This window comes from Balaenoptera physalus (assembly GCF_965194825.1).
Source record: "Balaenoptera physalus genome assembly, chromosome: 13".
In the NCBI taxonomy this organism is placed as follows: Eukaryota; Metazoa; Chordata; class Mammalia; order Artiodactyla; family Balaenopteridae; genus Balaenoptera; species Balaenoptera physalus.
The window spans coordinates 10715973-10729623 of NC_138892.1; the positions used below are offsets into that span (position 1 = coordinate 10715973).

General features: G+C 52.6%; 1 protein-coding gene across 8 annotated transcripts in view; it reads right to left on the reverse strand.

Moving 5' to 3' along the window:
* Nucleotides 1–13651, reverse strand: part of TRIOBP (TRIO and F-actin binding protein) — a 62724-nt gene that overhangs the window by 30332 nt on the left and 18741 nt on the right. For all 8 annotated transcript variants that reach the window (XM_082419991.1, XM_082419987.1, XM_082419990.1 and 5 more), the window contains 4 exons: nt 9667–12247; nt 5489–5603; nt 3658–4791; nt 4–81 (listed from right to left, as the gene is read on the reverse strand). In XM_082419991.1, coding sequence (XP_082276117.1) covers nt 4–81; nt 3658–4791; nt 5489–5603; nt 9667–12247 — 3908 coding nt within the window. The remainder of the gene's footprint in view (nt 1–3; nt 82–3657; nt 4792–5488; nt 5604–9666; nt 12248–13651) is intronic.

Genomic DNA, 13651 nt, shown 5'->3' on the forward strand with positions numbered 1-13651 from the left:
TACCGAGTCTGCCTGCTTCTGGTCAGTCAGTGAGTCTTGGCCTCTGCTTCCTTCTGACTCCTCAGGCTCCTTTGATTGGAACTGGAGGTAAGAAAGAACACAGCTTAGGTCAGATTATTCCCCAGGTCCCAACTTCTTATGCATCCATTCATCATGCATCCATCTAACATCCATCTAGAATCCAACATCAATAGACCCATGTATCCATCCAACCATCCAGAATCCATCCTATGTCATCCACCCACTCATCTAGCCAAAATCCATTATCCCAATACATCCATCCTCAATTTATTCAGCATCTATTCATCCATCCCATATCCACGGGACTTCCCTGGTGGTGCGGTGGTTAAGAATCCGCCTGCCAATGCAGGGGACATGGGTTCGATCCCTGGTCCGGGAAGATCCCACATGCCGTGAAGCAACTAAGCCCATGAGCCACAACTACTGAGCCCGCGTGCCTACAGCCCGTGCTCTGCAACAAGAGAAGCCACCGCAATGAGAAGCCCGTGCACCGCCACAAAGAGTAGCCCCCAGTCACCGCAACTAGAGAAAGCCCGCACACAGCAACGAAGACCCAACGCAGCCAAAAATAAATTAATTAATTAAAAAAAAAACTGTGTCCACGTATCCTTCCTCAATCCATCCAACATCCATTCATCCATCTACCCATCCTTCCAACATTCATTCACCATCCATCATCCATATTCCACATTTACCCATCCATGCAACATCTATCTATCCAGCACCCATCATCTGTTCCATTCATCACCCGTCTATCCATCCATCCACCCATCTGTCATCCATCCAACATCTGTTTCTCATTTGTCCAACATATATCATCTATCCATCACCCGTTCACACATCTGCCATCCATCATTCATCCATCAACTACCCACGGACCTACACACCCTCCGTCTGTTTCTTGCAAGCCCTCAAGCATCCATGTATTCACTGGTCAACCAGCCACTGAGCTCATCTCCTTTGCGTGAGACCCTGGGCCAGGGGCCAGAGGTACAGAGATAAAGTAGGTGCAGCTCCTGCCCGCATGGAGCTCATGTTTTTTAATGACAACTGAGTGTGGAAAATGACAACTGAGTGTGACCAGATGAAGAGTAGAAGAACTACCAAGCCCGGAAGGGAAACATCACCAATCCAGGGGTGGCGTGAGTATTCAGGGAAGGCGTCTCAGAACAGGGCAGCTGATCTAAGACTCAAACAATGAACAGATGTTTGGTGAGTGAAGAGGGAAGGGAAGAGCTTCCTAGGCCAGAAAGAGCAGGCACAAGGGCAGGGAGATGTGCTCACAGAGCTCTGCAGCCAGCTTAGCACAGCTAGAGGGCAAATCTGGGGTGGATGGAAGGCCAGGAGGCCTTGAATGCCATGCCAAAGATTTCCTAGAGGTGACCAGCTGGAGCCCCAGCAGGACCTGGTGAATACCTCTGCTTTGTCATCTGTGAAATGGCCTGAAGCACCTGGTGCTCCTGCCCCTCCCCAGTCACCATCTCCTAACCTCCCAGGGACCCCTGAGCCTCACCATGGAGTAACTCTAGCTAGAGAATCTCTCTTTCCTCCCTCTTCTCTTTTGACCAGACCAGCCTGCAGCATCCCAGCATCCGCTGGGACGCAGCATCTTCTCCTTGAGCTGCCTGTGGTGGTCCACCTGCCTGCCCAACAAGCCTGATAGCAACCTCTCACGTGGGGCCCCAAGTCCCCTCTTGGTCCTGAGGGCAGGACCAAGCTGGCTCATCCCTGTGTCTCTGGTGTCTGTGCATTGAGTTGATCAGGGGAGAAATCGAGAGCAGCCTCAGGGAAATGCAGGGAAGGGGGCTCCCTAGTCCTTCCATGGGCTCAGAGGCTCCACAAAATAGTGGTTAAAAGCTTGGGCTTTTCCAAGACATGGAAACAACCTAAATGTCCATCAACAGATGAATGGATAAAAAAGATGTGGTGTATATACACGATGTGGTGTACACACACACACACACACACACACACACACACACACACACAGAGGAATACTATTCAGCCACAAAAAAGAACGAAATAATGCCATTTGCAGCAACATGGATGGACCTAGAGATTATCATACAAAACGAAGTAAGTCAGAAAGACAAATACCATATGATGTCACTTATATGTGGAATCTAAAATATGACACAAATGAACATATCTACATAACAGAAACAGACTTACATTCATGACTTGTGGTTGCCAAGGGGAAACGGAGGTGGGGAGGGAAGGATTGAGAGTTTGGGATTAGCAGATGCAAACTCATATATATAGGATGCATAAGCAACAAGGTCCTACTGTATAGCACAGGGAAGTATATTCAATATCCTATGATAAACCATAATGGAAAAGAATATGAAAAAGTATATATATGTATAGCTGAGTCATTTTGCTGTACAGCAGAAATTAACACAACATTGTAAATCAACTATACTTCAATAAAATTTTAAAAAGTAAAAACTCGGGCTTTGGAGTCAATACTTTGATCTCATTTCTCTCGACTTATACATGTGTGACCCCCAGCAAATGCTGAATGAGTCTGGGCCTCGAATCTAGCTGAGGCACATGTGGCAAAGCGTGCGAAGCCCCAAGGCCAGGGCCCGGCACACCATAAGCCCTCCCCTGTCATCCGTCGGGGAGGCAGTACTGGGCTGCACATTGTGGAGATGAGGAGGGTTTGGATGAATGGGCAGGAGCCGCCGCATCGCCCCAGTGGTGCCTGTCAGGGAAGTAGTTGGTCCCGTTTTACAGAGGAAGACCAGGACCAAGAGAGTCTGGGTGTCCAAAACCACCTGCTGCATTCCTGGTGAGCTGAGGCCAGGTTGCAGGGTTCTGGCCTCCAGGACCCTTGCCACCGACCATCTTCAGATAAATGCTCTGGGCGGCACCAGAGCACCACTGACTCAGTGACCCTGCCCCTGGGCCAAAGAGACAGGAAGGGATTTGGTGAGCACCTACTATGTGCCAGGCACTGGGCCTACCTTACATATAGGCCCCCATTTAAGCAGCTGTCTCAGCAGCCAGCTCAGCCCAGTGAGCATTTATGCAACCCCTCCTCTGTGCCTGAGAGGAGCTGTATGGGCCAGAGAAAGGTAAGTGAAGCTGTCAAGGTTCATTCCTGGACTTTAAGGAACTTGGAATACAACAGTGGGGAGGGGACACGACCACGTTGGCTGCAGTCCCAGACAGGGCCAGGTAGAAGCCACCAGAGGCAACACAAACCAAGTATTGTAGGGCCAGGAGGGGAGAAGGCCCTGGCCAGTGCATCTTGCTTGAGGCCTCAGGGTGATCTGCACAGAGTAGACCTGGGGTCCACCCCTACCCTGGCCCTGACTAGCTGTGTGATCTTGGGTGAGTGGCTTAACCTCTCTGTGTCTCAGTTTCCTTGTCTGTAAATAAATAGTGCCTTTTTCATCAGACTGCTGTGGAGATTAAATGAGGAAAATACCATAAAACATTCAGACCAAGGCTTAGCACACAGTAAGTGCTCAAAAAAAGTGCTCTCATTATCACTGTGCAGTTTGTGCTAGGGAAAGCTTTTGGTCGGGAGGGAGGATTGTGTGCAGGAGCTGAGGGGAGGCCTTTCGGGACACTTGTGTGGGGTGGGACTGACTTTCAGGCTGCCCCTCGGAAGTGAGACTGACTTACCTCCCATTGTAGCGAGCTGGGGCCCTCTGCAGGGCTCCTGCCCCTCAGTTGGCCTGTCTCCTCCAGACCAGCCATAGTTGAGGTCTCTGGTCCACTTGTCACTTTGGTCTTTGGCCACTGGGTGGAGATGCCGGCAGGGCTGGGCGGCTGGGCGGAGCTCTGGGGCCACTGCCCAGGGCTGTATCCGTTGACTAGGGTAGCTCCTGCCCCTCCTTCAGACTGGGTGTGTCGCTCTGGCTCCAGCTCCAGCGTACCCGTCGTGCCTGGGGAAATTGTGCCCGGGCCACCCCAGTGTCCGGCCGAGTCCCGGCGGGGCAGCTGGGCCTGCAGGAGCTCCAGGAGGCCTTCCCAGTCCAGCCTCGGAAGAGCGGAGGCGAGCGTCGGCTCCTCCGAGTGGGTCCAGGCCCCCTCTCTGGGTGCCCCGAGCAGGCCCACCAGGTCCCTCCAGTCAGGCTCGGCTTGCCTCTCAGGGCCGTGCAGGTGTGGACAGGCTCCCTCAGCCCCCCAGCCCATGGCAGGGGGTGTCTCAGGCCTCCGGGGTTTCGAGACCTCTCCTGGGCCTGCCCTGGAGTTCTCTGGGGGCCTCAAAGGCTGGTGAGGACTGGACAGCTCCTGCAGGCTGCCCCAGCCCCGCTGAGCTGGCCTGTCAGGGGGCTCCCGTGGCCCACCCCTGGGGGGTTCCTCCCAGGCCTCTGACTGCCCCCTGTGGCAGGGGGGGCCACCCAGCAGCTTCCAGCTCTCCTCAGACTCCCTGGGAGGGCCCCTCCATGTTTCCTCTAGGGCTCTGGCAGCCCCCCGGCTGGGCCCCCCAAGTCCTAGCCAGCCCCCCGGGCCTGGGCCCTCCTCCTGCCTGCCCCAGCCTCTCTCCAGGTGTCTGTGTGGGTCCCCGGATCCTAGCGGCTCCTCCTGACTCCGCCACCCTCCCAGAGGCTGTCTTGGGCCCGCCCGGCCACTTTGCAGAGGTCTCTCTGTCCGCTGCTCCCTCTCAGGAGTCCTGGCTGACGTCCTCGGGGGCGGCGAGGACCCCTGGAGCCGCCGTTCCCCCTCAGGCCGCCTCTTGGGGCTCCTGGGATGAGGGGGCTCTGCTCGGCTCCGCCGGGCCGGTTCTGCCTGCTTCGCGAGGGGCTTGGTTACCTGAGGATGAGGTGAGGGGGCGGGTGAGGCTCCAGGACCTTGACTGGGTGGTGTCTGTCTAGGAGGACAGCAAACTGGGGTCTTAGCCAGGCTTCAGGGAGTTGCAAGCTCTGTCCTCACAGCAGGCTGGATTAAAGCAGGTCAAAAAGTACCTAGGGTCTCTGGCTTCCCTCCCTGGGGGTGTCAGCCCTTCCCTCTCACCCACCTTCCTCAGTTCCAGAAAAAGATCTGCAAACAGCTGCTCACTTTCCGGACTTCCCCCTCCCCCGCAAGATATTGATTCCAACCTGGGCTATCAGGTGCCGGAATTTCCACCACCAATACTCCATTCACTGGGTTGGGCCCTGCCATCTAAGAGTTTCTTTAAAAATACCAATCCCCACCCTGAAAGAGACAGCCCTTAGAGCTGGACTGACTGTATGGGGAGGTTTTCCCTGAAAACTTCTCAAGATGGCAGGTGCCTAATGAAGGACAGGGACAGCATGGAAGGGCCATCTTCAAGATGGACTGATTGGGGTCTGTCTCAGTTTTGCTGGATCTTTGGGAGAGGGAGGAGCTGGACGCCCATGATTGGGACTCTGACCCTTTCGTAAAGAACCTCCCTTCCCAGGACCCCCGCCCAGCACCTGGGGGAGGCGAGAAGCTGTGGCTCACCCCTTGGGGGTGCAGGGGCCCCAGGCAGGCTGGCAGTGCTCACCTCCCTGCTGAGGGCAGGGCTGGACTGTCTTCGGAGAGGTTGGCTCTGAACTTGGCTGGGCTGCCGCGACCGCCCCTCATCCTGGGTCTGGAAGGCCCCTGGTGCCTCGGACTTCCTATGAGCAAACGCACCGCCCCTCTGAGGGCCCTTGGGACTGTCCCACTCCCGGCACCCCAGCTCCTCTACTCCCACCCCCAGTGGAAGAGATGTAGCAGATCCAGGGACCCACCACAAGCTCGTTGAAGGGCCTTAAGTGAGGGAGGATCCTTTCAGGGCCTCAGTTTCCCCTTCTGCAAAATGGGGATAGTCGACACTGCCCTATTCTACCTGCCTCATGGGGCTGTTGTGAAGATGAAATGAGAAAAGGGGTGGGCAAAGGTCGGGGAGCTCAGCCTTGGCCTTGACTGCCTGGCCGCCACCCCACTGGCAGCCCACAGTTCACCCTCAGACAAAGGCTAGACTGGTCCTTGTGGGAATTAAGATTTATTGAGCACCTACTGTGTCCCAGGCAGTGTGCATGCATGATCATAATGGCAAACATTTATGGAGCACTTCCTGTGTCCCAGGCACTTGTACTATCTCATTTCAACTCCTGCAATCCATGAGGTGGAGACAGGAGATGCAGAATGTCATATGCCCCCATATTCCATTCTTTCTGCCCATCTTCTGTCCATATGGTAAATTTTGGACTTCCCAGGCCAACCTGTTTTTCCCCTCAGTACTAGCTGCAGCCATCTAGCTGTTGGTTAAAGAGCTCTTAGCAAGATCAGAAGGAAGAAACATCCTCTTTTCCCCACAACTCCAGAAAGGCCAACATAAAACCGTCCATGCAAATGTCATTTCTAAGACACCCAGACTTCAGGCATTGTTGCCACGTCTGACGAAGACAACCTCTAAGCTGTAGAAAGTCCCTAGTTCCAGCTAGTTGTCTTGCTTAATAATTGTTAGCCATGACTATTAATATTTAACGTGACATCTCTGTTGAAATGTAGGAACATCAAACAGAATCTGGGTATATCTCTCCCCTCCCCTGTGTAAGGGGGTCAAAACAAAAGACCTAACCACTCCACTGGATATTTAGGATACTTATTGCAAGAGGGTTTGAGAGTCAGACTTCATCTAAATTGACAAATGGAGCTGTGTCTCTGGTGGCTGAACCAAACCAGAAGCCTGGGAAAGATGACCAGGTGCTGACCTTGACCCAGCCAGTGAAACAGGAAGAAGAATATCTACTCAGGTCTGAGCCAGGACCCATACCCTGCAGTCTGTCTCCAGCTTGGGGACTAGGCTGAAACTCTACAGAGGCTTTAGAAAGTGGAACAATTAAGGGCTTGGGCTTTGTTCTTGTCTTATGGCTTTTGCCAATGTTATTGGAATCAGATCCATAAACTAATTTGATTTTTTAGCCATTCTCAGCATTGGACTCACAGGAAACCAAAGTTCCCTGCTCTGGAGTAAGTGTTTCTAAGTTTGACGGCTGCCTGATCAGGTTCAATTTTTAATCCAATTTGAAGTGAGAGAGTCTCCCTGCTCTGTGAGATCTGATGCCTTAGAGTGAATTTCCGTCAGAACCGGGGTGTAGGAGCCTCTGCGAAGCAAAAACCCCAACGTTGACTAGGTGGGGCGGATAATGGCAGAAAGTACTCTGTGCAGGGTGGCGAGGCAAACATGCGTTCTCTTCCGAATGAATGCATTTTCCATATAAACTCCAGCTTGTTCAATGAGCATTCCTTCTGAGAAGGTTCCCCCCATGTGGAATGGAGAGAGGGGGGAGAAGGACTCAAGAAAATTCTGAGACTTCGACAGAGACCCAGCCTCCTGATGCTGAAGCAACAGTATTTCCTCGGGCCACCTGTTCCTGAGGGTTGGTGTGGCTGCACCAAGGATGACAAAGAAGCTTGGATGGGCTCTTCTACCTCCAGAGGGTATTAAAGGACAACGGCCGTCAAGTCAGGCAAATTCCATGAAGGCTCTGTTTTGAATTCAAGATACTAGGAAATGCTTATATGATTCTAAGACAAGAAATTCCAAAGGCATCAAGAGGGCAGGAATGAGAATATCAAGGCAAAATTCCTAATGCTTTAATGTGATAGCCCTTTAAGAAAAAATTTCCAGCCTCAGTTAGAACAATGCTTGAACAGAGTAGATGCTCAATAAATACATGTTGAATGAATGAATGGGAGAAAATAAGAGTCCAGCTCTATAGCCACCCACTCATAAATTTCAGTCTGTCCCTTAGAGGTATTTAAATAGGTTTTAAAATTTTATCTTCAGAGGACGAATGGTTTTCTACTTGGAAAAAATGCCATACAAGAGGGAAAATTTTAATTACTCAGTAGAGTCGTAAAACCTTGGTTAAAAGTAAATAATCTACTTCACCAAAATATATATGCTAAATATGCAATTTTTATATATCAATCATACCTCAATAAAGCTTTAAAAAAAGGTAAATCTACTTCGAAGAGAGCAAAATAAAATGAATAGAAGTATCTGTGTAAAAACAATTAAATGATTTAAAAAAGTATAAATATTCCAGACTTCTACTATACACGCTTTATCTCTCTAAAAGTTAATCACGGTAAGAAAAAAAAAAGAAGGAAAGAAAATTCAGCTTTGGTTCAAAGACCCTGCTGAGTTATCAGGTAAAGTCAAAGGTATGCAAATTGACATCAGACCAAAAATAGTGATCATAAAAGGCCAAAGACAAAGGGGGTTTTCAGGGTAGTGAGACTATTCTGTGTGATACTCTGATGGTAGACACATGTCATTATACATTTGTCTGAACTCAGAATGTACATCACCAAGAGTGAACCCTAATGTGAACTATGGACTTTGGGTGATAATGTGTCAGTGTAAGTTTATGGATTGTAACAAGTGGACCACTCTGGCGGGGGATGTTGATAGTGGGGTAGCTGTGCACGTGTAGGAACAGGGCGTATATGGGAAATCTCTGTACTTTCCGCTCAATTTTGTTGTGAACCAAAAACTGCTCTAAAAAAACAAAAGTTTTTTTTTTTAAGAGGCCAAAGAAAGAATTACACTAACTCTGGAGACCACAAAGGTTGTCGCCCGGGTTTTAAATGGATAAAACTGACTGGAAAAGGAAATTTGAAGAATAAGAGATAAGGTTTCTCATGCAGATTCAAATCTAAGAGAAAATGTTGTCTAAGGGACAACAAAGAGAGGAATTGTGGATGCAAAATATTACCCACTCCTTAGGGTGATGGAAATGTTCTAAAATTAGGTTGTGGTGATGGCTGTACACCTCAGCCTCGGTAAATATGCTATATTGAATTCTACACTGAAAGTTTTGAGACTTTCAGACCTATGTTTTTTTGTTCTCTTGAACTTAACGAATGGAATTTCAGCCCTGATCCTTAAAGACTCTGAGGCTGGAACTGCTGTGAAAGAAATCTCAGCCTGATCTGGAGGAAACATTTCTCCTCCCCAAGACTGGGGAAAAGCAGACGTTCTGCTGGGTTGTAAACACCTACATGAATGGAGCCACTGACCAAGGAGACTTGTGGGATTCCTGGACTTCAGGTGTTGTTGCTGTGTCCCAGGAAAGGAACATTTAACCTCTAAAAAAAGTCTGTCATCCTGTGGGTTCTCTTATTTAAAATATGTGGCTCTGGCCATACGTTTTAAATTGACATCTCTGTTTTCTGAAATGCATGGGACCTGTGAGTTTTCTTCAAGGCAGAAAAAAATCTGGGACACTTTCTTCTCCCTCACATAAGGTGTAAAAAATAAATAAATAAATAAACCTGTGACTCTGGATCAAACAAAGGGTTTGAGAATTTAACCTCATTTAAATTAATGTACTAATGTTCTAATTTTACAGATGAGGAAACTGAGGCTCAGGTAGGTTAAATCACTTTACCACATCACACCAGTTGGCGAATGGCGTTGACCCATGATTTGAACCCAGCCTGCCTGACCCTGGTCTTCACTCTTACCCACTAGGCTATGCACAATATCACTTAATTGTCAAAAACAACTCCTAAGGTGTGGAAACAGAGAGGTGAAGTGATTTGCCTAAGGTCACACAGCCAGTAAGCGGCAGGGCAGGGGTCTAAACCCTTTCCTCGTTTGGAACCTAAGCCTGTGAACCTTCCACCTGTCCTGCCGCTGAGCCTCCGCCCCAGCCCACCTGGCTGCCCCAGCCCTGGGCTCACCTGCGCTCTTGCCCGAAGAGGCGCTCCACCTCTGCGCGGCCAGGGCTGCGGGTGCGGCCCCCGTTGCTGCACTGGGGCCCTGGCTCCCTCTGCGCCAGCCTCCTGGGTGGGGGCAGGTCGGCCAGCACGGTGTATTCCTCCCTCTCCAAGTTGTGCCTGGTCTCACCCGGGGGTGCCGAGCCCCGGGAGCCCCCCGAGCTGCCTGGCGGAGGTGAGGGTGCCAGGAGCGCTAGGTCACTGGGCAGGTGGCGGGGTGGGGAGGAGGCTCGAGGGGCATCCCGGTGCCCTATGCACACTTGAGGGGGCAGCACTGGGGAGCCACGCAGAGAGTCGGTGGAGGGGGCCAGGCTCTCCATACTAGTCCCAGTGGGGTCCTGGAAGAAGAGGGAGGGCTCCGGGGCCTGGCGGGGTGGGGATGAGAAGGAGGGTGCATCACGGTGCCCAATGCATACAGGGCTGGGCATGTGGAGGCGCTCGTGCAGAGAGTCTGTGGAGGGGACAAGGCTCTCGGTGCTGGCCCTGGGGAGATCCTGGAACAAGAGGGAGGGCTCTGGGGCTTGGCGCGGCGGGGAGGAGGCCCGGGGTGCATCGCGGTACCCGATACACACAGGTGGGGGGAACTGAGGAGGCTCATGCTGGGGCGACTGGTCCTCAGCATCTGACGTCTCTGGGAGGAAGGGAAAGGGGTCAAATTGGGTGTGGCGGGGGGGTGAGGAAGCCCGAGGGGCATCCCGGTGTCCAATGCATACGGCTGGGGGCATATAGGGGGGGTCATGGTGGGGCGATTCACTCTCAGATGCGTGGGGGTCTGGGAAAAAGGGAAAGGGGTCATGTTGCAAATAGCGAGGAGGCGAGGAGGCTCGAGGGGCATCCCGGTGCCCAATGCACACAGCGCAGGGAGGCTGGCAGGGCTCCGGAGAGGTCTGGAGTGCACCGCGGGTAGCAGGGTGCAGAGGTGAGGAGGTCCGGGAGGCACTGTGGTGGCCTGGGTAATGGGAGGAGGAAGTGGCCCGGGATGGTGAGTTGTGCTGGGTGGGGCTGGAGGAGGACCTGGGTGAGTCACGCTGAGCTGGTCTGATGGGAGATGAGGTCTGAGGCCTGTCGCTTTGGGTTGGCCGGAGGGCAATGGATGCCCAGGGAACCTCACTTTGCTTGGAGCGAGATGGGGAAGAGGTTCGGGGGCCATCACCCTGGGTTGGCCGGAGGGGAAAGGAGGCCCATGGAATGTCTTTGTTAGTACGATGGGGAGAGGAATTCCTGGGATTGTTCCGCTGAGAGGAACGATGGGGAGAGGAAGGTCCAGGATTGTCCCGTTGGGTGCAGCCCTGAGAGGAGGAGCTTCCGGGGTTTTCCCGCCGTGAGGACGAGGATTTGGGATTGTCCCGTTGGGCACAAGAGGTTTTGGGGTTGTCCCTTTGGGTAGAAGAGGTTCTGGGAGTGTTCTGTTGAATACAAGAAGGTCTGGGGTTGCCCCACTGGGGAGTACCAGTAGGAATAGGAGCTTGAGGGCTGTCCTGTTGGGTAGAAGAGGCTCTGGAGTTGTCTTGTTGGGTGGCTCTGGGGGGAAAGGAAACTTGAGGATTATTTCGTTGGGTGGACGAGGTTCTGGGGGTGTCCCGTTGGGCAGCTCTTGAGGGAGAGGATGATCTGGGGGTGTTCCGCTGTGTGGAAGAGGTCTTGGGGGTGTCCTGTTGGGTGGACAAGGTTCTGGGGGTGTCCCGTTGGGCAGCTCTTGAGGGAGAGGATGATCTGGGGGTGTTCCGCTGTGTGGAAGAGGTCTTGGGGGTGTCCTGTTGGGTGGACAAGGTTCTGGGGGTGTCCCGTTGGGCAGCTCTTGAGGGAGAGGATGATCTGGGGGTGTTCTGTTGCGTGGAAGAGGTCCTGGGGGTGTTCTGTTGGGTGGACGAGGTTCTGGGGTTGTCCCGTTGGGCAACTCTTGAGGGAGAGGATGATCTGGGGGTGTTCTGCTGCGTGGAAGAGGTCCTGGGGGTGTCCTGCTGGGTGGACGAGGTTCTGGGGTTGTCCCGCTGGGCGACTCTTGAGGGAGAGGATGATCTGGGGGTGTTCTGTTGCGTGGAAGAGGTCCTGGGGGTGTCCTGCTGGGTGGACGAGGTTCTGGGGGTGTCCCGCTGGGCGACTCTTGAGGGAGAGGATGATCTGGGGGTGTTCTGTTGCGTGGAAGAGGTCCTGGGGGTGTCCTGTTGGGTGGACGAGGTTCTGGGGGTGTCCCGTTGGGCGACTCTTGAGGGAGAGGATGATCTGGGGGTGTTCTGTTGCGTGGAAGAGGTCCTGGGGGTGTCCTGCTGGGTGGACGAGGTTCTGGGGTTGTCCCGTTGGGCAATTCGGTGGGGAGAGGAGGCTTGGGAGGTATCGAGTTGTGTGGAAGCAGTGTGGGCAACGTCCCTTTGGGCAGAGCGATGGAGAGAGGAAGCCTGGGGGGTGGCACTTCGAGGACTGCTCTGTGGTGTCGTGGGAGGGGCCGGGGTCAGCGCCAACCGGTGCCGCTCCAAGGAGAAGTACCCGCTTTCTCCCCGGAGCTTCGCCCAGTGCTGTCCGGCGCTTCGGTTCCCACCACCAGAGCCTAGAGAGAGAAGAGGCAGGTTCAAGGTAAGGGCAGAGGTCTAGGCAGCTCCCACAGCCTACCTTTCTTTGTCCCCTGGGACAGATAATTGGGGCAGACCCCACACTGTCTCCTTAGAGGACCCACTGTCCCTACCAAACAACTCCACCCCTCTGAGCAACAGATTGGAGGAGGGCTTAGATGCCGCTCTCAAGCTGAGGTCAGGAATTTGAAACTGAAAACCAGGATGACTCAGTCAAAGTGGGGTGGGCTCTAGAGCCGAAGGTCACATAGTCTGGGGGTCCACGAACAAGTCAGAAAAGAGGCAGACGCATAAAGAGCAGTTTTGAAAATAGCCTGTGAGGGACTTCCCTGGCCGTCCAGTGGTTAAGACTTCGCCTTCCAATGCAGGGGGTGCAGGTTCAATCCCTGGTCGGGGAGCTAAGATCCCACATGCCTTGCGGCCAAAAAACCAAAACATAAAACAGAAGCAATACTGTAACAAGTTCAATAAAGACTTTAAAAATAGTCCATATCAAAAAACTTTAAAAAAAAAAAAAAAAAAGAAAGAAAAAGAAAATAGCCTGTGTGACCCCAGAGAGGGAGAGCTAGATCGAATAGCAGCTACCAACAAATTTTCATTTCTGTTCTACCTCCTGCAATTGGATTCCGAGAAATTCCCCCCTCTCTTCCAGTGAGACTTGTGTGATCGCTCTAAAAAGTTCCTTTTGTGAACCGGCAGCATTGGCCTCACCCGGGGTTTTGCTAAGAAATGCAGAATCTCAGGTGCACCCTGGGTGCACTGCATCAGAATCACATTTTAATAAGATTCCCAGGTGATTTGCATGCATGTTACAGTTTAAGAAGCCCTGATCTAAGGGATTCATGTAACTTCACTAATCAGTGACCCCCTCACAACTCCCATCCCCATGCAGGGGCCGCCATGATCATGGTGTCACCCTACACCCCTCTCAGTCCCTTGGTCACCAAGCATGTGGTGGCCACCAGCTGTGTGCGTGTCCCTGGGCTGGTACTTCAGGAGAGAAGTAACGGGTATTGTGGCCTTGTCTTGAAGGAGCCACGACTGCCTTCATTAAAGGCCGCACTTAAGAGTCCCTGTTCTCTGGGGAGTTGCCTGGTGGCCTAGTGGTTGGGATTCTGCACTTTCACTGCCTTGGCCCAGGGCTCAGTCCCTGGTGGGGGAACTGAGATCCCACAAGCCACGCAACGCGGCCAAAAAAAAAGGAAACCCTCTTCTCACACTTTGAAACCTCTGCCTCCTCCAAACTCTCTGAGCTGGTGTCACTGAAGTCTGAGTTTCCAGCACCCATCAAGGAACTGGAACCACACACAGAGCAGCACTTAAAATTTGCGCTGTTGGGAATTCCCTGGCGGTCCAGGGGTTGGGACTCCGCGCTTTCACTG